Genomic DNA, 26,723 nt, shown 5'->3' on the forward strand with positions numbered 1-26,723 from the left:
TCCGAAATGTTTTGATTAGGGTTAGGAGGAACCCTAGGACCAAAGATAAATTTGAAGAAGCTGTTAAAGATCTTGAGGCAGCTGAAGTTAAAATCCTTGTAGAAGAGGAAAGACTATTACGAGCTATGACACAAATTATGAGTCATAGAATGAAAGTTTTGCTTTGTTGGTTCATTATATCCTGAGGAATTGATAGTTGGATTAAATTTGCTAGAGGAACTTTGAGCTTTAGATGTTAAGGATCCACAAAGGGTTAAGTTAGCACAAACTAAGTTGAAGGGTAATGCTGTCTTATGGTGGTAGAATTGTAGAAAGATAGAGAAGATAACGATGAATCTAAGATCACTTGGTGGAGGGTTATAGCTTATAGACTTGAGGCCAAGCTAATACAAGAGAATTATGAATTGGAGTTGTTTAAGAAATTGTATAATCTAAGCAAAAGATTTTGATAGTGAAGTTGTACACCCAAGAATTCTACAAGATGACAATCAGATCTGGACATCAAGAGTCATCTAATGAGAAGGTGCTTAGGCATGTTAATGGTTTGAGACTTCGACATTCAAGATGAGTTAAGTATGTTGAGGATTGGTACAATTGGAGATGCTTGTCAATATGCCCTAAAGGCAGAAGATAAGTTGAATAGAAGACAAGTTACACCTAAAGTAAGAGATAAACTGGTTGGTAATAAGAGCAAGGATAAGCTTGTCATTGAAGAGAAACCTGATTAGAGGATTCATGGAAGAGGCAGTGGTAATAGAGAGTTCAAAGGTATTTGTTTCAAATGTGGAAATGTTGAACATAGAGCTTTCCAATGTTCAATTGATTTTAGCAAAGGAAAAGGGAAACATAACCTAGTGGCATATGAGGACTAAGCTGATAAAGATGAACTTGTTGAAAGAGAGGTTGCACTTGAGATGGGAGAATTTCTAGTGTTTACGAGAGTTATGTTAAACAAGAAGGGATTAGTTCCTGCCCAAATAAGGTAATTGTTCATAATTGATTGTAAATCTGGTGGCAAACGTTGCAAGGTGATAATGGATAGTGGAATTATTGATAACCATGTATTAGAGGAGAGGGTACAAAAGCTTGGATTAAAGAGATTTAAACACCCTTGTCCATATGTGATAAGTTGGTTTCAAGATGGACATATGATGGAAGTGAAAGAGTGGGGTTGGGTTAAGTTTATCATTGGGCCATACCAGGATGAGGTATTAAGTGATGTGGTTAACATGAGTACTTGTAATGTTTTGTTAGGAAGGCCTCGGTAGTATGATGTTGGAGCTATTCATGATTGCCAAGGGAATGTCATGTCTACTGTGAAGGAGAGAAGGGAGTTAACTATAATTCCATTGAAGGAGGAAGGAAGGCTAAGAACTTGAGTGTGATGAGGACTTATACCTAGGAGATCAAACTGCTTTAGAGCAGAAGGTGATGGGTTTTCAACAAGTGGCTGAAAAGGTTTTTGGGGTTGTATAGTTGTTGAAGGATTTGATGAATTGATCTAAATTGATAAGAGTTGAAAAATGACTTATTCATGATTGCCAAGGGAATGTCATGTCTATTGTGAAGGATGGAAGGGAGTTAACTCTAATTCCTTTGAAGGAGGAAGGAAGGCTAAGAACTTGAGTGTGATGAGGACTTATACCTAGGAGATTAGACTACTTTAGAGTAGAAGGTGATGGGTTTTCAAGAGGTAACTGAAAAGGCTTTTGGGGTTGTATAGTTGGTGAAGGATTTGATGAATGGATCTAAATTGATAGAGTTGATAGATGACGACAATCGGATGGCTTTCCAACAATAGGTTACAAAAGTAGTATCAACTGAGCAACAAGATCTTGTGAATAGATTAAAGACAAATAAGATATTGAGTAGTGATAGAGGTGAAGTCAAGCAACAAAAGAGGCAAACATTATTTTTTGATTGTAGGAGAGTCGAAGGCAGAAGCAATTGGTGTGAGTTGTATAATGAGAGTAGATGTTGTGGAAGCTATAGCAGAGCAGTACCTCATGATGAATGGTATACTATTGGGCTTGTGAATTGGATAGTCGACACAACCATTTTTAGAAAATGTACCTTACAAGTGAGGAGGACATGTGGATTAAGAACAAGCATTGGATTTATGTCTTGAATCTTGTTAGATGTTCATAAGTTTCTCTTATGAAACATCTATATGCTTGGGGTATCTAATTTAGGAGCATCTAGGGGTAGTTGGTAGCTTTGCATCACCCAAACAAATTTCCTTTTTGTTTGTTTGTATTCTATTCTAGTTGGACAATTTCCAATGTTTTAGGTAGGATCAATCTAGTTGGCTCGTTATCTTATGTGATCCTTATGGTGTGATCTAGACCTCATGGAGATCCTATGTTTAGCTTGACAACTCGATCCAATGTTTCCAGATGAAGTTATTTTATGTTTGGTCTTGTCCAATAGTCATTTTTTTGTTCTAACGACCAAGTTGGCAAGATTGGGCTTGTGATGGCAATCTACGTCATACAAAGCCTAATGGAGCATTGTTCTATTTTATACACATGTCAGACCTCCTTGTATGTTCGCACACCATGATGTATCTAATTCAGAGTGATCTTATGGATATGGGTTCTAACCTATTTGTTTTTGATACATTTCCTTGTCTTGGAGATTGTTGATCAGATAAGCCAACTTGAGGTTGGCGATCTTGTATATAAGTAGGGTAGTAGTTCTTGGAGGGGGCTTGGTGGTAGCTCATCTTGGAGAGCTTGGTAATGAGGAGAGTGAATAAATCAGATAGTAAAGTCTTGTGTCCTTAGTAATGAGGCAAGTTTGTTGAATAATCTATGATCTGCACTTGCAGGCCAACTTGATGATAATTGAAATTCATCTTTCTTTATTTTCTAGTGTTGTTCATTGCTTTGTTTTGTCATTTCCTTAGTGATGTTTCTAGCTGCAACATTGGACATCTCCTTTGGGGATTTCTCTATCTTTGACTGCACCAATTTGTAGGCAAAGTTGCAATTAGTATCATTATGCCATTTCTACATCTTAATTAGTTCATTGCTTTGCTTTTCTCATTTCCGCTGTGGTGTTTCTAGCTGCAAGGTTGGACATTTCCTTTGGGAATTTCTCTATCCTTGATTGCATCAGTTTGTAGACAAAGTTACATTTAGTATCATTATGCCATTTCTACGTTTCAATCTTCATTGTATGAACTGCATGTTTTGCATTATTCTTCAGTGATTGAAAACTCATTGGAGATTGAAGGCTTATGGATGGAAACCCACAAATTTTCAGTTGATGGTGGATGAAACCCTGTTGTCACACAGAGCAAGTTCATCCAAGAGGTTGCATTTGAGCTTCAAAATTTTGGTAGTTTTAGCAGTTTTTCATCATTTGTGCACTGGGCTTCATTGCTGTTGGTGCAATGATTTCAGATGTGTTGCTATTGTGTTTTAATTATACTTTCCGGTCTTTTGCGAGAGTGCATCATCAAATATCAAAGATCAACTCTGGGTTTGTTGTTTAGTGTTGTATAATTTTGTCATTGTCGGTTGTGTTGCATAATGAGTTAGCTAGCATAGTTGTGTGTTTGCTGGTAGGTTTGACTCTTTGTGAGTATGCTACACCATTATGCTGCTTGTGATATTGCTAGCAGGATTTAACTGTGTGGTTTTTGAGTCAAACTCATTGACCCATATATCATGAGTAGTGATTCACACATGAATCCATCTCACATGAAAATAAACGGAACACTTAGCACTCATTGGATCCACGTGATTCTCACAGAGGTGAAGCACTGGGACTTCTCAGGAGATCACCCATCCCAGTACTACTCCAGCTCGAGCGCGCTTAACTACAGAGTTCCCTCAAACCCACCCTGCTTGCAACCCCATCTGCAAAACCTTCACCAAGTGTTGTGCCTTATGAACCATTAATTAGAAAGCCCCTTAAGCTCATCAATTCATAAGCTCATTATGCTGCTGCTATAATGTTTGTATCAGATCATATTATCTGTAATCTCATTTTGAAGTTCAAGCACTCTCAGTTTGTTGTGTGTAGAATGAATTGAGTTATTTCAATTTGTCATAACTTTGTGGGTTTTGGTGTGTGAAGATATAACAGTTGCTGCTGTTGTAGATTAGATCTCAGACCTGATCCTATGTTATTTGACATCAGAAAAGTCATTTTATTTATGCTCGATGAAGTTTCGTTTGATTTGAGTCTCTTTCATATTTTCAATGAAGAGTAGTTAGCTAGATTATCGTGAAAATTGAGTCTTATGCAATAAAGTCTGCAAATCTAATTCTTTTTTTCTATTAGATATAATATAATCACCATACAGACTTATGATCAGTTAATTAAAAAAACTGTTCGAGTGTTTATGCAATTACATACTCAGTCCATCTCTGCTAGGATTGTCGCAGCTAATACAAAAATTTAAACCATACATTAAAATTTAAAGATATACAGAACTATATGATATTAAATTCTGCAACTAAAGGTTTATCTCTGTTCTTGACCCTCTATGTCTTCAACCCAGGCTGTCATCCTGGCAGGTTTATCTGCTCTGTTCTGATACAGGTATCACTAGTTGTACTGCATTAAAGGGTACAAGGGCTGCTGCAACTGGTTTCTCTTTTCCTTGACCCATCAACTCTCTCTTTCTCTTCTCTTCCAATTTCAAAGTGTGTCATTTCCACCATTTGCCGTGTCCATGTGAAGCCTTGAGCTATGCCCCAAGCGAATATTCTTGTAGTGCCATCTTGTTGTCTTTAGACATCCTCATGGTAACTGTGACCTGTCAAAATACATCATAGGTTATGAGTCTTCTAAGAGAAGCACTCTACTTCTGCCCACTAAAAACATCATTATTCCTAAATTCCAAATCACTTATAGAATTTCACTAGAAAGAATAGACCAAAAGATGTTGGTATCTTTCTTGAGGTATGAAGCACAACCAATAAGAATCTCCCAGACACTGATATTTCAATTGACTGAGATTCCAATTGAATGCCAAACTTCTATTGCAAAAAACTTTAAAGCAATAGAAAAATAGATGTTTCATAGTTTCAGGTAACCTGTTGGCAGCACATATATTGGTACCCCCATCTGATTTAAGAGTAGGTAGCTTAAGCAACAATAGATGTTACAGAAAGCACTCTTTTTGATTCAATGGGTATGGTCCAAAGATTGCTGAGAATTTTATGCCAATAGGAGGAATCAAGAGTAGAGTTCCAGCAGCAATGGTAGGACAGAACATCATCATTATCTACAAGCTGGGTGTAAATGGTTTTAGCTTTAATGTTATCTACAAGAGAACCATTCGGTTAACAAAATAGGATGAATCTATCATCAGAATGTTAACAGATTTTAGCTCCCTCAGCATAGTGCACGTCCTCCATTGAGTTCAGGGGACATCAAAATTTGAACAGATTTCATTGCATGGCAACAAGTGACCCTGTTTAATAATATAATTCACAATCTTTATTTCGGTAGCAGCCCAATGTCTGGCCAAGCGCCCTTGTAGGGGTGCTAACGACTTGTTTTATGTTTCAAGTTCCTCCAAATTGATCTTTTTGCACAAACTTAATTGGTCTTTCCAATGATGCTGTTGTGAGTGAGAAGTAAGGAGGTGACTAACACTTTCCCATGCTTTCCACATTGACTTAAATGTAGTTGAGCCGGTTTAACAGGAAAGTGGCCAGCAATGAGGGTCACTAAATGGAAGCCTTATCCAAGCAGCTTTCTGGCTAGGGAGAGCTTTAGAGATTCTCTGTCTTATCATGATCTTTCATGGCTAATTACCTTGCAATGCTTTGAAAATCTATCTGGTTGCAAGGAAAGTCCCTGAATCTTTAGCTCCTGCAGACCAAGCCCATCTCATGGCATGTTTCTTCCTATCGCCTTTACCATTTGACCAAAGAAACTCTCTAATCTGTTTCTGCACTTGGTTAAACTGATAGTTTCTAAAGAGCCAGACGGAAGTATACTATATATTGCATGAGGACAAATTTCTTTGGCAAGCCTATATATTACCTGGCATGGATAAATGTTGTTTATTCCACTTTTTTAACTTCTTATCAATTTTTTGTTTGATCCAATTCCACGTTTCTTTGAGGTTTGGGCTAATGGCAAATGGTATGCCCAAGTAACTCACTTGATGACTTGGCCCTTCCCACACTAAGGGGTATTTAGTGAACCAAGATGGTGGGTGACAGTCCTAGCCAAGCATAATAGATTTAGCCAGGGAGATTTTGCTTCTAGAAGCTTCACATAATATATCAAGGTTACTAGGAGACTGGTGTACTTGGAGACCTTGGAGACTGGTATTGGTACTGGTACGATTACTTTTCAAAAATAGGAGACGGGGGTACTTGGAGACGTTAATTGTTGTTTAATATAATTTAATAATTTCTAGAAAATATCATGACGTAAAACTTTGAAAACAAGAATAGTGGTATTATAACATGAAGTTTAGATACACAAAAGTCAAAAGTCATTGTGTTGAAGGGTGAAAGAATTCAAAACTCAATATATATTTTATATTAGATGCCAAAGGATATGGGATGTGTGACTATGAGAAATTTTGTATTGTTCTTCTGAAATTGGAGAAGGTTCGCATGGATTTGTCCCTGTAAGATACTTGAGAAGGTTGGAGATACCCAGTGGCTTCCATTATTTCCAACGACTAAGTTGATGTTACGCAAATATCTCTTATTACCATTTATGTGATCTCTTTAAATGAAGAGTTGTTAGTAGATCATAACACTACAAGAAAAGGAAATAATTATACATCATTGACAAGCCTTTCTAGAGGCAATTAAGCAAATTGATTGGAAAACTATAGTGGCTATCATTATCATTACTAACATATAAGTAATAATGATTTTTAAGGGGTGATGATAGAGGATAAGATCTGTCATGTCCCCAATTTCTGCCCTTGCTTAGTGACAACATTTCTAGCAAGGTTGGTCTATTATCTGGTTCCCATAGGCCAGCAGAGCATAGAGGGGAACCAACCCAGGGGCTTTGAGAGTCATGCATGAGCTTCCCAAGTGGTTTGGAGTAGTAGACAACAGTTTCCTACAATTTAGGAGGGATTCCTAATTTGTAGGGATTGACTAGGAGTGGTCTAGGAGGCATTTGGAGACCTCGGCAAACGTTTTGGAGACTTATAGTGCATCTCCTATTTTTTAGGAGGAACTCCCAGTTCAGTGATAGTTCTCTCAGAGGTGCACACAATAGGGGAGTCATTGGGACTCAATTTTGGTTGATTGGGGTTGTCTCTTACTTTTTAGGAGCATCCCTAGATTTTAGGGATGGACTGCCAGTTGACCCATCTTGACCGGCATCAGTCACAGATAGGTGATAAGGTCAGATTCATGTTTGATTGGTCATTTTGGGCCTTTTGGACCATTTGGGAAATATTTTAATATATTTAAATATTTCCTAAGTTGGTGATTAAATAAATTAAAATAAGGTTAATAATATAACCATTTTGGAGTAATAAGGGGATTTTGGCTTCAGTTGATCAGGTACACCTATGTGTTATAGCTCGCTGGAAAGGTCTCGAATTATTATACATGATTTTTACTATTTATAGACTTTTTGATGCCTTCAGCTATGGAATTTTAATAAAGTAATGTTTTTCCTATAGCATGGACGACTTTAATTGGGAAAATGTTATTTTATCATATTTTATTTAAAGGGCAAAGTGTAATTTCCCTTTAGGGTTCGATTTACAGTTGGAAGGGGATATAAGGAGATGGAGACCTCATTTCTTATTATCTTTTGCATATTGAAAAACTTGTTTTTGTGAATTGGCTCTGAGAGAGCAATTCTTCATCTGGGACGCAAACCCCAGGATCTGGATTGGCTGGGACGTAGCCCTCAGCAGTTATTGGCATTGGATTCTTCAGACAGTGTGCATTGCTATCAGGGATAGAGTACGCCATTCTTTATTGTGGATTCAGGTTGCAATGGTTTCAGCGTTGCAGATTGATTCTTTCAGCTGGGACATGATTCCTTGCAGTCTTAGGGCCACCATTTGCAGCAGTTTGGCATCATTGTTGGATGTAAGCTCCTTGGAAATGCATTGGATTTATTATTTGGCTTTAGAAATCAGAAATCTGCCTAGTATGATTTATAGCAATTCTGATTTGGCTCTATGCTGTTATTTATTTTCAGTCTCCTCTCATGTTTATTGTTCGTTATTCATTACTATTGTGAAAACTATCAAAAAACACAAAACAAAAACAAAACCTTCTGCAACTTCTATCTATTCTCAAAGACAATCAAAGAAATCACAGGAAAATATAGTTTATTAATTTAAAAACTACAGCAGATCAGCAAGGGCATCCATCAGGGATCTTTCAAGATTTAGGAGTTTTTATGATGCCTTATGCTCAATATTTTTGGTGGGAGACATCAATTGTTGGTTGGGGGACTTTGGAGATGGCAACCAAAACCTTGTGCATCCAAACATTTTTGGGGACGTCTCCAGTATTGGGGGTCTCCGAGACGCGTCTCAGGGTGTAGGAGACAGGTCTCTTGGTAACTATGTAATATATCCATTTTAGTCATCAAGGCAGCTAAATTATTCTTGTCCACATCAACCAATATAGCTATATCATCTGCTACTTGTATATTAGATAGGTCATCTGAATTAGGAAGAAAAATACCTTTGACCCTTGTAGATAGGAGCTTGTCTCTCAAAAGGCAGTACATCGCATCTGCAACTATGACAAAAATAGCAGGTAAGTGGACAACCATGCTCAGTAGATCTGGTAAGATCAAAACTCTCAGATCTGATCCAATTGACTTCCACAAATGCCTTGGCATCTTGCATCAGGGTCCTAACCATGAGACAAAACAGTTTAGGAAATCCAAGATCCTCAAACATCATAAATATAAAAGTACATTCTATTCTGTCATAGGCTTTTTCAAAGTCTATCAGGAACACAGAAGCAGATTGCTTAGAATCTTTTGCCCAATACATTGCCTCCCATCCTGTAAGAAGGTTTTCCAGTATATATCTACCTTTCACAAAACTAGTTTGTGTGGAATTCACTGCCCTTTGAAGGACATTTCCCAATCTTCCAGCCAATATCATAGCTAGGATCTTCTAGGATACATTAAGTAATGCTATGGGTCTCCAGTTTTTAATAAGAGATTTGTCACGACCATTTGGCACAAGTTTGGGGAGTCCGCTATTGGTATCTTTTCTAATAGACCCCTTATTAATAGCTTCTCTATAAACCATCAGAAAATCTTCCCCTATCTGTGTTATGTTCTTGTTGTAGAATTCCACTGGTAGTCCTTCAAGACCTAGTGTTTTATCAATCCTAAGAGCAAGGATAACTTTATTAATCTCTTCTAAAATAATCTCTTTATTCAGATTATCTGAGTCTTCTTAGTGATTTTACTAGGGATGATGCTTTATTTTTTTGCTGATTGCCTTCTTGTTTTCTTCATCATCAACTGAGGTAAAGAGATTACTATAGAGCTGCTTAAAAGCATTCAAAATGTCTTCTTAGTCAGAATGTTTCTATCACCTTCCCAGATGCAATTAACTTTTTCCTTTGCTTTCTTAATTCTAAGGATTTGAAAAAAATAATAATACCTTGGAGCTGAAATTGTTAAAGACTGAATGAATGAAAAAAATGGAATTCATAATTGCATTAAACTGACGAGACAAAGTCTCCCTAAATAACAAATTACAAGGCAGAAGTTGCTAGAAACAGCGAAACTAAAATGGCTGACTAAAACACTAAAACTATCTGAATTTAAATATAGAACCTAAGATGACCATTATAGTAAATATAATATTATTTTAATACCTTCTCTTAATGGTCCTTGTACTGCCCTACAAAAAACTAATCATGTCTTGTGGTCACAAATACATCAAAACATTCTGTTGTTGCTGAGACTCCCCTTGGACCTAAAGAATGTCAATGACCAAGAGTAGCCAAGAAGATGGTGGTCCCCTTCAAAATGATTTTTTGGTTTGAGAATAGAGCCTGCCTTCCTAGAATCGGCAAAACTGCTGATCAGAAATTATCACAAAAACATCCAACTTGATGTTGGATAACAAAATTGTCCTTCCTTGGAAACAAAGATACAATAAGAACAACTGTGAACCCACCAAAATTTGTAGATGAGCAAGATGCCCCAAAACAAACTACAAGATTCTATGATTTGAAGTTTACAAATCATTGTTTTTTTAGTAAAAGCCCTGAAATAACATGCCACAAAAACTTTGCATATTACAGAAACCAAAAACAAATTATGAGGAGAAAATCGACCAAAACCAAAAGAAGCAGAGATACAGATCAAAAAATATGGAACTCCGTCTTTGAGGGAAAACAATAAAAATTAACTGATATTTTAGCTCATTATTCTAGAACCTTAACTAATGGTTGTTTAGGTTCTATTTTTGAGTTGCTAGACAACTTTTCTTTTTAGTTCATGCTTTTAGTAGTGTTTGTGAACTCTATTTTTTTTTATGTGATTTGTTAGTGCAATGATCTAAATATTCCATTTTTTTAAAGTTTCATGGTATCAGAGCACAAGAAACTCAATTTTTTAGGAAAGGCAGAAAACCCAATTGAATTTTTTTAAAGGGAAAAAATTATGAAAACCCACCAAATTATTTGTGAGGAAAATGATCAATTTTTTTTTTTTTTAATGGAATTTTTTAATGAAAACCCCATTGTTTTTTTCCTGAACTTGGGCTCTCTCATAAGGGAGTCATACAATTGTTTGAAAGATAGAATGATGTATTAATTTGCACACTCTTAAAACTACCCTAAAAGAAAATGGAGAAAACAAAATTTCTCTTACACAGAAAGGAAATATGACAGTGGAAATAACTGCTTTCCATTTCCTATGAACATGAATAAGGATTTCATTAGCTTAATTGAAAAGGAAATTTCCAACTAATTTCACATGAATCTTTTAACTAGCTTATTCTCTTACTTAACAAAGGAAATCCAATAAGAAATGTAATATTTAGCTTTAATATGAAAAGAAACTAACAATACTTTATCTATAGATTGTTATTAGAGGTAAACGACAAAATTAACTCCCAAAACAATTCATAAAGCTGTAACTTGATGGTTCAATCTCCCTGCTGTACTCCTTTTTAGCTTCTGACCTCCATAGGATGAAAGAGTATTATTAGGGATTTTTGCCACCCAGTCTTTGATCTTTATGATTGTGACCTTTTGCTAACCTGCACAACTTCTATATGGAAGTTGCTCGGCCCTTCCCAAGAGCATGTGAACATGGCTTCATTTTTCTTGCCATGTGACACTTGGTGTAGAACCCACAATTGTCTTTGTCAGCTATGGAGGTGGGAATGGAAGAGGGACAAGTAACACCGGAAGTGTATAAGAGACAAGTATAGTTTAGGTCATGGGAGTGGTAATCATAGGATGAAAAAATAAGGACTGGAAGAGAAGATGTAAGATCTCTTGTAACTATAAGCAATTTGTTCACACACCATACAGTTCAAAGTAACACCTTAATTAAAAAAGCTACAATTTAAAATAAGATTAACTATATTAGGAGTGGAAACTTGTGCACCAATATCCTACATTTTCTCTCAACTATTTTAACTTGCACAAATAATAGCCGAAGCTTCCATTTGATTTTTGGAAACACAAATCAATTTCTATATTTAATTTTCTATAGAGAAAATCTATTACTAGCAATTGCTTGCAGACAACTTGCAACACAGTCTATCAAGAAATATCAATCACTTGAATCAAACTTCACAGGCACAGTCAATTGTTAAACCATTATTAGAAGCCATGAGAGCACTAATATTATGACAAATATATATGCCTTAAGGGATACCAACTAATGCAATGTGTAAAGTAGTAGCTAATTGTTGAGGAGACTCAACATAAGTTCATTGATAAGTAATTGTCCTAGAAGGGCAAGCTGTAATGCCCCCTTTTGGGGTAATCTTGGATCGTGCCCTTTGATGGAACCTTAATTTTTTTTGAGTTTCCATTTTTAAATATGACAGAATATAATAATGGTTTTCATTTTATAGGCCATATACATATGGAACTGAAAATAAAAGAAGGCAATGTACAAATAATTGGGTTGAAAATCAATATTTCCATTCACAGTCATATCAGAAATGAGCATGAATATTACATCCTTTATTACTACTGTACAAATTAGAACACAAGGAAATTAAAGGGCTCCTTGGCTTCACACATATGCACTATCAATTCCTGGAGACTTGAAGACTTCTCAATATCTTCCCAAATCACAGATTGACGTACAGATAGTTTCTGAACAATGTTATGGTTGCAGATTATACTCTGGAAAATAAAATGGACAGAAACATAAATATTTAGCATTCTCCTATCCTAGGCTCAGACAGAAGTACACATTCAGCTCTCTACATGGCTATGACAAAACATCGAAAGTCTGAACATTTGGAACCCAAGGATATATTGTTCCTCTTTAGAAAGATGTTGGCATATAAAGTTTTTCTGGCTGTAGTTGTGATGAATACAGAACCTGCAGGAGTTAGCTTTGTGCCATGGATTTGATTTTTGAAAAGACCATGGTGAGAAGTGCTTATCAAACCCTATGTTAACGGTGTAATGACTCCACTGAGAAATGGAGAGAAGGGAAGTATGAACAGCTTTGAACATCTGAAAGTATCGTCCCCAAAAAACAAGCAATTTGTATGTTGCATATGTGTAAAAATATCTTACTGTGTGGAGAGTCAGAAGACATAGGGATTAAGCCATGACAAATGATAGAATATTTCTCCTTTACAATAGTACACAAAGGCATTAGAATATGCATGTCATTTCTGAATGCATGAGAATCTTCAGGCACAGTATCAAGTTGAAGAGGCCGCCCCTGTGAAAGAATAATTTCTGGATACATGCTTAGAATGCGAACTGGATGTGCTGGAGAGGTATTTCCAGTAAAGAAAATATCCTATGTCAGGGGTGGTGGATTAATAATACAGAGTAAATATATTCAAGAATGAATACCTATGTTTTTCAGAGATTGAAATCATATAAAATCTCATATGGAGGATGATAAACGTATAAGGAAAAATATCAATAATTTTCCAACCAATATTTTCTTGAAGATGTTTAATATGCAAATAGCATCTAATTGATATTATTGTGAAGGATAAAGAAATAAAAGCCTGATGATGTTAAAATTAATTACGGCAAGGTGCTAAAGTCAAATATAGTTATGGTCACAGGAGAAGGAGACATTTTATGTTAGCGAGCGCCAGAAGTTAAATAAAGTTAATGGCTGCTTTCCGTGTAGTCAGGATCGGCCTGTGCTGGTTATTCCTCCGGAAGCAATAATGGAAGATGTGGACTATTTGGCCACACATGCATTGATATGCAAGTTTCTTGGTATCCGGATTTCCCTGTCGGCTCTGGAAGCCTGGATTCGCCGTTCATGGCAAGTGGAAGTTGATATGGATATTATGCTGGCTAGTAATAGCTACTTTTTGGTGAATTTCTCTTGCATGTCAGATCGGAACCGGGTCTTTGAGGGAGGCCCATATTTTTATGACAATGTAGGTCTTTTTGTCAAACCCTGGCATACGGGGTTCAATTCTACTGAGGATCCCTCGAATTCCTTCGAGGGTTCCTGTTTGGGTTCGCCTGTCGCGACTTGCTTTGGAGTTCTGGCACGAGGATATCCTGCGACAAATTGCTGCTATGCTTGGAAAGCCGACTGCTGTAGCAAAACAATCACTAGACAAAAAGGTTATTTCTTATGCCCGTATTTGTGTTGAAATTGATTTAAATAATCCTTTGCCAGAGTCTTTAGAAATTTGCTTAGGCTCTTCTTCTTGGATCCAACAGTTAGACTATGAATCTATTCCCTTCCATTGCCGCATTTGTCATGCGTATGGTCATTTACAGCGTAAATGCCCTCAAGCCTCCAAAGGCAATGGTACCCCTGGTGGGTTCTCTGGCCCAAGGATGGCCAATGATGGTAAGGGGAATGGTCAAACTATTAGTATTGGAAAAGGAAATGTTCAGATTGATAGTACAGGTAAAAGGAAAGCTCAAATGAACACTTCAAGTCAGGGGCAAGGGCCATCCATTACTCCTGGTCCTGATAAGGATGGTTTTATCTCGGCTTGAAATTGTGCTAAGGGGCGAGGTTAGAAGCGATCTCATCTAGATCGGCAAGTGGACTCAAGGTTCAATCGTTTTGAGGTTCTTGACAACATGGTCATAGAAGAAGGTATTCCTGTAGAGGCTTAGTGTGCAGCTATTGGCTCAGAGGGGAGGAGTTCTATTCTTAGTGGCAACCAGGATGTTGTAGCTTAGTAGATGCCAGAGACTTCTATTGGCCTTTAGTCGGGTGCCCTTGTGGTTTCTCCTGCTCCATAGGAAAAGGATGTTCGTCTAGCAGATTTGGTTAAAGATGTGTTTGCCTCTGGTAAAGGAAAGGGATCTTCTCTTGCTTTGGGCCTGATGCAAAGACCATTTAAGAAAGTCTTATTTGCTACTCCCTCAAGAGTTGGGCAAAAGCAGGATCAGGAAAAAATTAAACTTACAGGGGATTTACTGGTAGAGTCTGGGGTTGTCAAGACCTTGGATGAGCATTTTCCCCACTCTACTCAATGATTATTCTCTCGTGGAATGTGAGGGGGTTGAATAGCATCCCTAGAAAAAAAGCTATTCACAAGCTGGTGGTTGATCATTCTTCGGATATCCTTTGTATCCAGGAGACCAAGCTTTCAGTGGACTCCATGTTTAGATGTGCTCCTAAAATTTAGTTTCTAGGCCAATGTCAGTGTGTTGGTGCTTTGGGGAGCTCTGGTGGTCTTGCCATTTGCTGGGATCCTAGGAAATTTACTCCACTTTACTGGGTCTCTTGCCTCTCGACTCTCTCAATGGTTGCATCCTCTCTAGAAACTGGAGAGATGATTCTTGTTACTAATGTGTGTGCTCCTATTGATCTCCCTAGCAAGCTTAAGCTCTGGGAACATATTAGGCATGTTAGAAGCTGTCATCCTTTCTTGCCTTGGATTGTGGTTGGAGATTTCAACTCTGTTCTCAGTCTGGAGGAGAAGAGGGGTGGGCTGGCTCGCTTGGGTCCTTCTGAGCTTCTTCGACAAAATATTGATCTTTTACATCTCTCTAATGTCAAACCTCTCAATGAGCTCTTTACTTGGAACAATCGAAGGGTTGGAAATGATGCCATCTTAGAACGCTTGTATAGGTTCCTTGTTTCTTGCTTTTGGAATTGTGGCTCTCTTTCTCTCTCTTTTGAAATTCTTGATTGGAGAGGTTCTAACCATTGGCCTATTAAGCTCACAATTAGTTACGTTGCTGTCCCCAAGAAGCCTCCCTTTAAGTTCCAATTGATGTGGCTTCGAGACTCTTCTCTTCATGACTTAATGGCTCACTGGTGGAGACAGGGAGGCCCTGCCTATGGCATTGCTATGTTCTCCTTCTCTAAAAAACTTCAATATGTTAAAAGGAAGTTGAAGCATTGGAACAGGAATTGTTTTGGTAATCTCCACATTATGAAGAGGGCTTGGGATCGTCTTGATGTTGTCATTAGGCATATTCGGGATCTAGGTTTTTCTGAAGCTCTTGGCATAGCAGAATCCTGAGCTTCTACTAATTTAGCTGAGTGGGATCTTAGAGAAGAAATTTATTGGAAATAGAAGGCTCGAGTTGACTGGCTTCAGGAAGGGGACAAGAACACCACATTTTTCCATAAATCTGTGCAAGCTCGACGTAATAGGAGTTACATTTCTTCTCTTGTGACTTCTGATGGGATGCGTCTGACCTCCTCTCAAGCTATATCCAAGGAAGCTATTCAGTTTTACTTTGCTCTCTTTTCAGATGATTTACCTCCATCGGAGATTGAGGAGAATACAATCCTATCCTGTATTCCCTCTATTGTGACTAGGGAGATGAATGACTCTCTTATGAGGCCAATTAGTATGTCTGACTTGGAGGGGGTGGTCTTCAGCTTGCGAAAAGGCAAAGCTTCGGGGCCTGATGGCTTCCCTGTTGAATTCTTTCAGGAATTTTGGGATATTATCAATCATGACCTTTTGGATGTGGTTTAGGAGTCCTATTCCAACAAAGAAATGCTTTGGGCCTTGAATGCTACTTTCTTAGTCCTTATTCCGAAGAAGGAAGAGGCTAATCAGCTGGACTTCTTTAGGCCCATTGTTCTTTGTAATGTGGTCTATAAAATCATTACCAAGCTCCTAGCAGAGAGGCTTAAAGTTTGGCTTGCCATGGTTATCTCTGAGGAACAAGGGGGTTTTGTGGTAGGAAAACAAATTTTGGATGGGGTGGTTATTGCTTCTGAAGCTATTCACTCTGTGTACTTCCAGGCAAGGTGCCATGTTCATTAATCTTGATATGGCTAAGGCTTATGACAGAGTCAATTGGGATTTCTTGCAGAAAGTTCTAGCTTTTGGCTTCAGTCAGGAATGGGTTAGATGGGTTCTTAGCTGTGTTACTACTCTTTCCTTCTCGGTCCTTCTTAATGGTGAACCATCAGAGCTTTTTGGCGCATCTAGAGGTATTCGCCAGGGAGATCCCCTCTCTCCTTATTTGTTTATCATTATGGCTGAGGGACTTGGTAGACTTATCAAGTTTCATGTTTCCCAAATTTTGATTCAAGGATGGCAATGGGGAAATGGTTTGCCCACTCTTTCCCACCTCCAATTTGTTGATGATAGAACCCTTGCTGGGAGAGCTCGGATTCGAGAAGCTAAAGCCTTTTGGCTCACCTTGGATATTTATTTGGCTGCCTCTGGGCAAAAAATTAATGACCAGAAGTCCTCTATTTTTTTCTTCAACACTCCTGAGCCTATCTAGCGGAGGATTGTTAATATCCTGAGATTTCAAATTAAGTCTCTCCCTCTGACTTACTTGGGGGTCCCTATTGTGGTGGGTAGATAGCCTAGGCTTTTCTTGCAAAGCTTGCTTGACAAACTTCGTCAAAAAGTCAATCATTGGACTCATAGGTGGCTCTCTACTGCTGGCAGGGTGATACTCCTACAATTTGTGATTCAGGCCCTTCCCATATATAGAAGCATGGTTTAGGTTGCCCTGGTGTATTTTCTTAAGGAACTTGATGCTCTCTCTTGCCAATTTCTTTGGAGTGGCAATTTGCAAAATACCAAATGGAGCCTCATCAATTGGGATATCGTTTGCAGGCCAAAAAAGGAATGAGGCCTCGGCCTTCATTTTGCTATCTTGTGCAGTCAAGCTCTTGCTGCCAAGCTCTATTGGCGTTGGTGTTCTAGTTAGTCTTGGCTTTGGGCCTATATCCTGTCACACAAGTATTTACCTGGTGTTGAACCTTTAGATATTTCCAGGTTTTCTCTTGAGGGAAGAGGCTCTATGGTGTGGAATACCCTCAAGATTGGTGCTCACCTGGTGAAGTGAAGCTTATTTTGGATCTGTAACAGAGGCATTGAGGCTCTATTTTGGAGTGATTCTTGGAATGGGCATCCTCCTCTCTCATCCTCTCATCCACACTTGTAGTCTCTTTGTGATTTTTTCCATTCTATTGGATGGAATAAGGTGGCTCATTATAAGGAGGCTTATAACTTGGGCCTTGCTTTGGGTTACAGATGGAAGAATTCTTCTGATTGGCCGCTGGGTGGCTCTCTAGGGGATCGGTGGGAACTATCTTAGATATTGGCTTCTAGGGAGTGCAACTATCTCAGGAACCTGATGTTTTGGCTTGGGGAGGTGCTTCTTCTGGTAAGTATTCTGTTTCTTCAAGGTACCTTGCGTTGACGAAGCAACTTTTTGGCAAGGTGGAGGTCTCTTGGTGGAAGAAAGTTTGGAATAGTTTTTCATGGCCTAAATGTAACTTTTTCCTCTAGATTCTGGTTTACAATCGTTGTCTTACTTGGGAGAATCTCTGCAAGCGAGGCTTCTAGGGGCCTTCCATTTGTGTTTTATGCTGCAATAGTGAAGAGACTGTTTCTCACCTTTTTTTCCAATGCCCCCCGTTGCCAAACAGATTTGGCACTTCTGGTGGAGTGTGTGGGGGTGCACATGCTGGCATGTTTCCTCTTTGTTTGAATTTTGGGACCATTTAGGCCATCCCCCTTCCAAGACTTCTTTTCTTTAGGTTGCTTGGACTATTGGCCCTTCCCTTATTTTATGGCATATTTGGCTTGAGAGGAATAGGAGGATCTTTCATGATCTGCAGTTTGAGATCAGGCACCTGTGGGGGAAAATTGTTAAATCTCTTCATGACACACTCCTAGCTAAATGTGGCATTGGTGGAGGTTTGTATCCTAGAGATGCTAGTATTTACTCACGCCTTTCCTTTCCTCTTTAGGGCTGCACTCCCTCGGTCCCCCACAACCGCTTTGGGAATAGAGCTAGGCAACACTCTCGGCATGTTAATCGCAAGGGGCATTGGTCTCCTCCTGAGGCAGGCATTCTTAAAATCAACACTGATGGTTCTTCTCGGGGAAATCCTAGTCCGGTTGGTATTGGGGGAGTTGGGCATGATAGTTCTAGCGATATTCAGTTTCTATTTTCTATATACAAGGGTTACCATATTGATAACCTCATGGAAGCCCTGGCTATCTTGGCTGCAGTGGAACAATGTTGTCAACGTGGCTGGAAAAGAATTATCTATGAGATTGACTCGTAGGTGGTTATGAATTTATTGAATAGAAGGAACTTTGTGCATGTGGATTGGCATTTGGTTCTGGTTATTCAACAGATCATTCTGTTATGCAATTCTCTGGATTCTGTGTCTTTTATGCATATCCCTAGTGAGTGGAACAGTGTGGCTGATTGTCTAGCTAAATGGGCCTCTGAGCATGGGCCAACTTGGAACATTATTGATCATAGGATGCTTCCCCTTGATTTATCTCAGATGCTGGTTCAACTTGTGGACCAGGATAAAGCTCTGTAGTTCTCTTTGTTTCTTGTGTTGTTTTGCTCTCTTTGGTATTCAATAAATTTTTTACCCCTCTTTTAGTTAAAAAAATAAATAAAATAATATTTATTATATGTAAATGATCTTAGTTTCTTATGGTGAAGTAGTGCACCTTTAAAACAAAAGGCATATTTGTTTGTTCTCAAGATATAAAAAGGGAGCTATTCATTTGTAGAAAATATTCGAAAAACATTCAAATTCATATTCTCAAAGAAGAAGCATATTTATATTATTTTGTATGGAGGGATAAGGAGCTTAATATGACTTTATAATGTAAATTCAATTATTTTATTTTAATAATAAAATAAAATGTTCGTTGTTTATTATATTAAAAGCATGGAGATTTAAGCTGCAGATGAATTGTCTTTTGTAATTATTTTTTGGAATTCTGTATATAATTTAAACGTCGGATAAGTGGACATGGTCATTTAGCATTTTAAATTTGATCGTCACAGATAGTGTGAAATATTTAATTCTTTCTGCATCTGTGTCTAGTTTGTCTCCTTACTAGAGTAGTTAAAATTCAATTTGGACGAATTTAAAATTGCATAAATATTTGATTTGTCGCATCTTGATTATTTAATTGGTGGCAGTATAAGTGCATAAGAACTTTACGAAGTTGTACGTGAAAATTCACTGAAGTTAACTCTATTGCTCAGATGAGCAGAGACACTGGCCTTTTATTATTGAAGTCAGAAAATCTATATATTCCTTCTACAAGCATCAAATCCATTATTTTCAAATATTATACAAAACATCCAACCATTATTCAGTTTCATTTTGATTGAGTTCAAAGACTTTGCCAGCCGAAGAACTCCCAAAGCTTAAATTCACTTTAGAAAAGCTGTAGACCAAGTGATCAGGTTCGAGGAGAAGGTCTACCCACCTAGGTGTAATGGAGCCTGAAGTGCAAGGGAATCGAAAAGTATTCCTGTTTGTTGGCCAGAACTGATTGAGAAGTCCTATCAGAGAAGTGGCATTAGAGCTCTTGGATTTCCAATCTGCGGTTTTGGGAACCAACACCCTTAAATTGGGAATTTGATCGAAATAAGGGATGTTGTATGGTTATCAACATAACTCTTGCTTAACATCATATGCTCCATCATCAGTCTTTTTGTTCTTTTTCCTCAAATGGTCCTTAGTTGGAGCAGTATTAGCCTTCATACCAGAAAGATAGCCTTTTTCATTTGAGTTGCTAGCTATAAAAGGATTAAAACAAGCACTCATTTGGAAAGGAAGATTAGGATTACTTGTAATTGTGGCTCAAGCAAACTCTAAAGTGATAATCAAGATAAGTGTGCTTGTGCATTGTAGAAATTAAATTAGTTTTGGATTAAAATAATCCGAAAAATCCAAAGATAAAACATAGACATGGAAACCCTGAGGGGTGTAAGAGCTCCCACCTATGAGAGGGAGAATAAGATCCCTGAGGGGTGTAAGAGCTCCCACCTATAAGAGGGAGAATAAGATTCCCTTACATAAATTCAAGTGAATTAAATAAATAGCATCAATATTTAGAGTCTACCCTAGATCCGAAGAGTCGAGATAATGCAATTGAAAGAGCGCCTCACGAATTAAATAAAACAATAAGAAAATTGTGACAGATGGCAGAATGCAATTTGCCAACAGTGCAGAAATGCCAGTGAAAATCAGATGGATGCCTTGGAGTGAATGATTGCTTTGTCCGTCACATTGGATCGCTTTTGCAGCCAAGTTATTGGCTTGCATGTGTGGATTCAATCTTTGTTGCAGATCTGATTTGGGCAGGCAGATTTAACCTCTGATGATTTGCAGGTTGTTGCTCTTTGCTCGTCTTGATATTTTTAGTCCGCCCTCACTTCAAAACTGGTTCTGGCTTTTGATGATTTGCACTTAGCCAGAATGACTGCTTCTTTGTGTCAAAGTATGCAAGGATGTTGATTCATCAGCTTGATAAAAGTTTGTGGGAAGGATTTTAATCATGCAAAAGCATTAGGAGCTAGTGCACTTCAATTTCTTGGATAAGTGTTGATATTGCTTTATTTAATAATTCTAAGCCTGTAATGGTTGTATCTAAGCTATGCTCTATGTGGTCTAAAAGAACTAGGGTTAGACCTTTAAATGCAACACCGTTGGCTGCAAACAGAACATTTCACAGTTTAAGCTGGCTCATAATGGTCACAAGAAGAGGGCGAGTTGGGTCTAGAGAATTATAATTTTATAATTTGTCATTTCTGCAAGTGCATGAATGATCAATATGCCTGCAGATCTGACCTGGGACACAAAAGAGGTAAACTGGGGGCTAGATTTGGTCCTTTGAAATAAGTTAAGTCAGAATGGGTAATGCTTGTGTTGTATGATTGTTTTTGCTTAAAAACATGCCATTTGTATGCTCGTTTTTACATAAAGATCTCTAACCAAAGCAGGCCCAAAAAATAAGGGCAAAGGTCTGAAAAATGTAAATTTCACCATTACAATGGTAAAGTGTTGCATTATTTTTATTGATATTTGTGTTTTCTGTCACATATAAGTTTTCTCTTCTAGGTTTGTCTTTAAAGGTTGGTGACATTAGCACTGAATACAATTCATGTTTGTAGCCTATACAATATTTTGTACTTTTCTAGTTATGTCTGTCTTATGCGTTTAAACAAGATCTGTGTAGTGTCCCTGCCTCTGAATAGTAATTGTTAAAGATGCTCCATTCACATCGCAGGTAGTTACTAATAATTGAGGAGTATTATAATACTCCATATCGCAGGTAGTTATTAATAATTAAGGAGTATTATAATACTCCTCTAAGAAGAAATTGATCACAAGCCACCGAACCTCATACTGCAGAGAAGAATACCTTCAGGGCTGGACACTCCAAACACCTCTCTTGCTAGCTGGCTATAGAAAATACTGCCTCCAATGTGCACATTTGTCTGAATCAACCCAAATGTACACACAGCGTCGTTCCTGAACATGAAAGGGTGTTGAATTTGTTTCTAATGCTAACAAAAATTCCTTCTTCTGCATAATACACAGCATATAAGAAAAGAACCCACAAAATACAGAAGCTTGTCTCAGAAAGAACTCTTCCGCAGTCTTGCGTTTAACAATAGCAAAGAATACAATCAAGCGATGTCTCTTATCAATCCCTGCCTCTGCAAAGTAGAGAAAAGCACGGGCAACAGAATGACCATTCCAAGTGCAACTGCAGCCTTCATCTGAATTAGCACTCTGTCTTAATATCCACAATATATATGATGAAACAAATGATACTCAGATCATGCACTCAGAACTCCACGGAAACACAGTAAATTATGATATACTTGAACTCTTCAACAGGATTCTCCAATACAAATAATACTTACCAATAATTGCAAAATCTTCACATGGATACAATACCAAGAGTCTCTATCAAAAGATCTGCTCAGAAAATGCCACAACCACAAAAATATTCAAACTCAGAAATAAACCACATCTGAACTTAATACACAGCAGAATCATCAAGACACTAGACCTCCACCATGAACACACATAGCACCGGTCTTGGCACATCCCCAATACGCAGCATCAAGAAGATCTTTCAAAACACTCACCAATAATCATATACGAGTAAAACAATGAAGGAAAAATAACTTATAGCCATTTCATTTTGAACGTATGATTCTTCAATAACATAGCGCAGGACTCTATGCCTTCAATACAGAGGACTCTCAAGTCACTTAACTTCATATGCTCAGAAGTCTTTTAATACATATGCGAGATTTTCAACATCTTTAATGCATTCATCCGCGTCAAATGGGAAATGCCAACAATAAAAGGATGAATTACAATCTCTGGGCTGTCTCCATTATCTCCTGTTTGAAGTGACGATGACTCAGCATTTTTCCTTCATCAATTAACATTGAACAATCCACGTTGGCTCCAGATTACAGTTATATTCTCAATCACAACAAGAGAAGACACACCAAGGAAAAGATCATTAGCTTCATCATATTATCAAGGAAGAGAAACAATTGCTATAAGCAACTGATCTAATCCATTCACAGATCATATAAGTTCTTATAATCATGGTTTGAAACAGGTAATATTTAGATTAGAAGATGAAACTAAATCAAGAGCAAATCTATACTACAAGAACTCCTATACTTATCTCCAAAATGCACCAATGACTCTTCTCTCCATGCACGAGATGCTAGCTTAAACTTGGCTCTGATACCATGTTAATGTTTCTATGAGGGAACTAAAATAAACAGCAAAACATGACAAAATAATGAACAAAAAGGCACAATTTATCCTGGGAAAACCCTCCACTTGAGGGGAAAAACCCCTAGTTACTGGATTCGTGCCCAAGAGGCCGGATTCGGATTCAGATCCGATCCTGATCCGGATTCGTGCCAGATTTGTTTGGATTCGGGCAGGATCCTTGTTCTGGACTGTGGATTTGTCTGGATCTGTGGACAGCGAATCCGGACGAATCCACGCGGATCCACACGAATCCATCATGAATCCACACGAATCTGTCATGAATCCCCAAGGACCCACAAGCCAAACCTGGAATAAATATATATAATGTGTATATATATATATATATACACACACACACATGAATCCTCACGAATCCTAATGGGAAAAATAAAAAATTACGAATCCACGAATCCGATTCATGTGCCCAAATCAGATTGGTATCCCGAATCGCTAACTAAGGACTTAAAAACCCAGCCACACCAAGAAAAATCTGTTTATTGAATAATAATCTGAGTACAGTGCTTTTGAAAACTAACTCCATATAGAGTGCTCTGCTCAACACTTGAATGCCAAAAAAAGGAATACAGAATAAATGGCAGGCGACAGATATATAATATACATATCTTAACATTCAAGAACTGGATTGATTCCATGCGGAAGGCTCTCCATCACAAGTAAATAAATTATCATCTGCAGGTACAATCTTCAACACAGGTTGGGAAAAATCTAGCAACTTTGGGCAAAAGATGACTTGGGACATTGGAAAGAGGTGGTGAGTGATTCTCTTGCATTGTTGTACAAATAACATCATGTCTTTTCGATCTCATAATGATCTTAGAGTGAAGATATTAGGTCACAAACATGCAGTAAATTATGGTGGTTAGTAATGCTTAGGTCATGTAACCAATAATGCTGAACCTAGTTGATATGTTCAATGATACCCTCAACAATCAATGGGAGATGTATAGCATAAATGCCACTTAATTGTCGTAGTTAACCTAAAAGGATTTAAAAAGAAGAGGAGAAAAAGAGGTACTATGTTTGAAACAATACAGTGGAAATGTAGTAATACAGTGGAAATGTAGTGCCATGGGACATTGAAGGAGGTATCATACTGTTGACTGATAGCTTTGAATTAACTGGTAGGCCTGTGATTAATTTTTAGATGAGGAACCTTAGTGACCTCGCATGTCATGCCCACTTCCCCTGGGAGAGCGGTTAAGAAATACAAAACAAGATAAATTTAAATAAAGGCTGATATTGTCATGCCCACTTCTCATGGAAACAATATTGTCATCTGACACCAAAATGTGCTCATACATGCTCATAAAGCTTCATAAATGATAAACAACGATATGCCCCCAATGATGTTCTCTGGTAGTGCAAGAAATGAAACCATGCAATGCTAGAGAAAGGTTTACTTAAGTTTTATAACATAAGCGTAAGAGCCATAAATAATCCTGTATGTATAGAAGAAGACAATAAAATAGTACTACATGTGACGAAATTTCTAAAGATAATGAAACAAATAATAGATCTTGAAAGCACCAAGGTGTATTTGATATTATCGTGATAAGCTATAAAAAAAAAAAAAGAATAATCATGATGGAGCATGTTAAAATATGAAAAAGCATAGAATCATGGGGTGTGAGCTTGATAATCATGGAAGACCATAATCTTCATGGAAAATCTTCCTATTAGTAGATCATTCTGATCAAGAATAATAATTGCAATAATTGGAACTGCATGGAAATATGTTGAAGTATACACCATCAGTATAGTAGAATAGAATGTACCCTAAGTGGGAGACACCTATGTGCATCTTTGGAAATAAGGAGACAATAGTGCTTTAGCTTGGAGGAGTGGCACAATTGGTTAAAGGCTTCTGTTCCAGGTACTTTGAGGTCCTGAGATCAAGTCCCACTTTGGTTCACTAGATGATGGGGGCTTATGGGTGGGCTTTTGCTATTCCTTGGGATTACTCTTGCACCATCCTGCCCGAAAGGGGCAATGGGCTGCATTGTGGGATACCCTGGGCTACTTAAAAAGAGGAGAGTATAAAGCTCACCCAACTGCACGATCATGATCAAGGAGATTGCCATCAATTTTGGGGAGGAAAATTTGCCGAAAATTTGCCATCAAGGAGATTGGTAAACACTTAAAAAGTTCTTGATACATGTGGAAATCAGAGATGTACCTTTACAAAATATGAAATGTTACATAGTTGACAAGGAGAGAAGAAGATTTGTACTTGTCATTAAAGATCACGCTGTATCTTGAGTCACACCTGCACACACTGACACGAGTAATGTCTGCAAGCATATCTGTGAGTTATTTCAAGAACAGCCATGCCTTCTTTGTATTTCTCTTGAAAGGTTGTCTTGATTCATGTCTTTCAACATTTCCACAAAGTTGTGCTTCTGAGCACTTCCATACTTTGTTGAACATTATAGACTCGAATAATGTAGTCTTTTGACATGCATTGTGATCTCATCACTTGTTGCTACAATATTAAACCATAATGGGTTACAGTATACTTGTGCTTGTTAGGATGCCCAAGGTCAATTTGCTTGTGAAGATTAGGACGGGAATTCAAAATATTCAACCAATAAAAATCTGATTCAACATAGAAAAATAATTTCTTGGCACCGGTAAGAAAATGCAGGTGATATAATTGGTTCGCTCTTCGTTTTTAACTAATAAATTTGTAAAATATATTAAATGGTAAGAGGCATGACTTTGTATTTTTGTATTTTCAGTTTAGCATGCCCAATATACTAATTTTGATAGAAGCTTAACTTCTAAATCTTATGATTCTTCTTGCAGGTATGACAAATTCCAGATAAGGATGGAAATAGCTGGCCAGAATAAGTGTGTTATCACCACGACATAAAGTATCCTGTCGAAGTTTTTGCATTTATAAACTTGTACATATTCTTAGGGATGCCTAAATCACTAAGAAATATGCGTGCATTGTCTGAGGAAATTTATTTAGTACACGATGTAATAAGTTTTACTGAAACAGGAATTGTGGTCAACTGGACTATTTCATTGTTACATGTGGCCGAATTGAAAAATATATAATTGGGCTTTACAACAGTTGTCTCTTTAAATGTATGTATTTTGTGGGTTTCCATTGGAGCAATAAGCTCAAAATTGGATTGAACGTGTTACGAAGCTAATAAGACGTAGACCAATGGAAAAAAATCATATTGAAGTTTTTGAATCAAGCTTACGAATTAAATGCTTTGCAGTATCAGTCATTCTTTTAAAATCTCTGTGAAGTACATGTTTAATTGTTTACAACCCATACGACTGCACAGGTTTGAGTCATTTTAGTAATAGAAGTGGTCTCCTCTCATAGGGCTTCCCTAAAGGAAATTTAGGGTTTTATGGTGGTGGTTGTGGACTGATTAGTGCCAGTGATTTGGGATAAGAGATGATCTAAAGGACTGCCATAGTAAAGGCACGAGAATTTTCTCTTTAAAAAAAATAAAAATGATTTCTAATGGACATATGATATCATCATTATTATAAAATTATGTCTATTATTAAATGAATGTTATAAAAGAAAA

The 26,723-nt window shown here is 37.6% G+C and overlaps 1 protein-coding gene across 2 annotated transcripts in view; it reads left to right on the plus strand.

The window, feature by feature from the left end:
- The window catches only part of LOC149547950 (cytochrome c oxidase copper chaperone 2-like), a 37,816-nt gene extending 11,569 nt beyond the window's left edge, over positions 1-26,247 (plus strand). For both annotated transcript variants that reach the window (XM_089791984.1, XM_089791985.1), the window contains exon 3: positions 25,975-26,247. In XM_089791984.1, coding sequence (XP_089648110.1) covers positions 25,975-25,980 — 6 coding nt within the window. In that variant the 3' untranslated portion in view covers positions 25,981-26,247. The remainder of the gene's footprint in view (positions 1-25,974) is intronic.
- Positions 26,248-26,723: the final 476 nt, after the last annotated feature.

This window comes from Cupressus sempervirens, chromosome 7, assembly GCF_028749045.1.
Source record: "Cupressus sempervirens isolate cs-2001-9-10 chromosome 7, ASM2874904v1, whole genome shotgun sequence".
Classification (NCBI taxonomy): domain Eukaryota; kingdom Viridiplantae; phylum Streptophyta; class Pinopsida; order Cupressales; family Cupressaceae; genus Cupressus; species Cupressus sempervirens.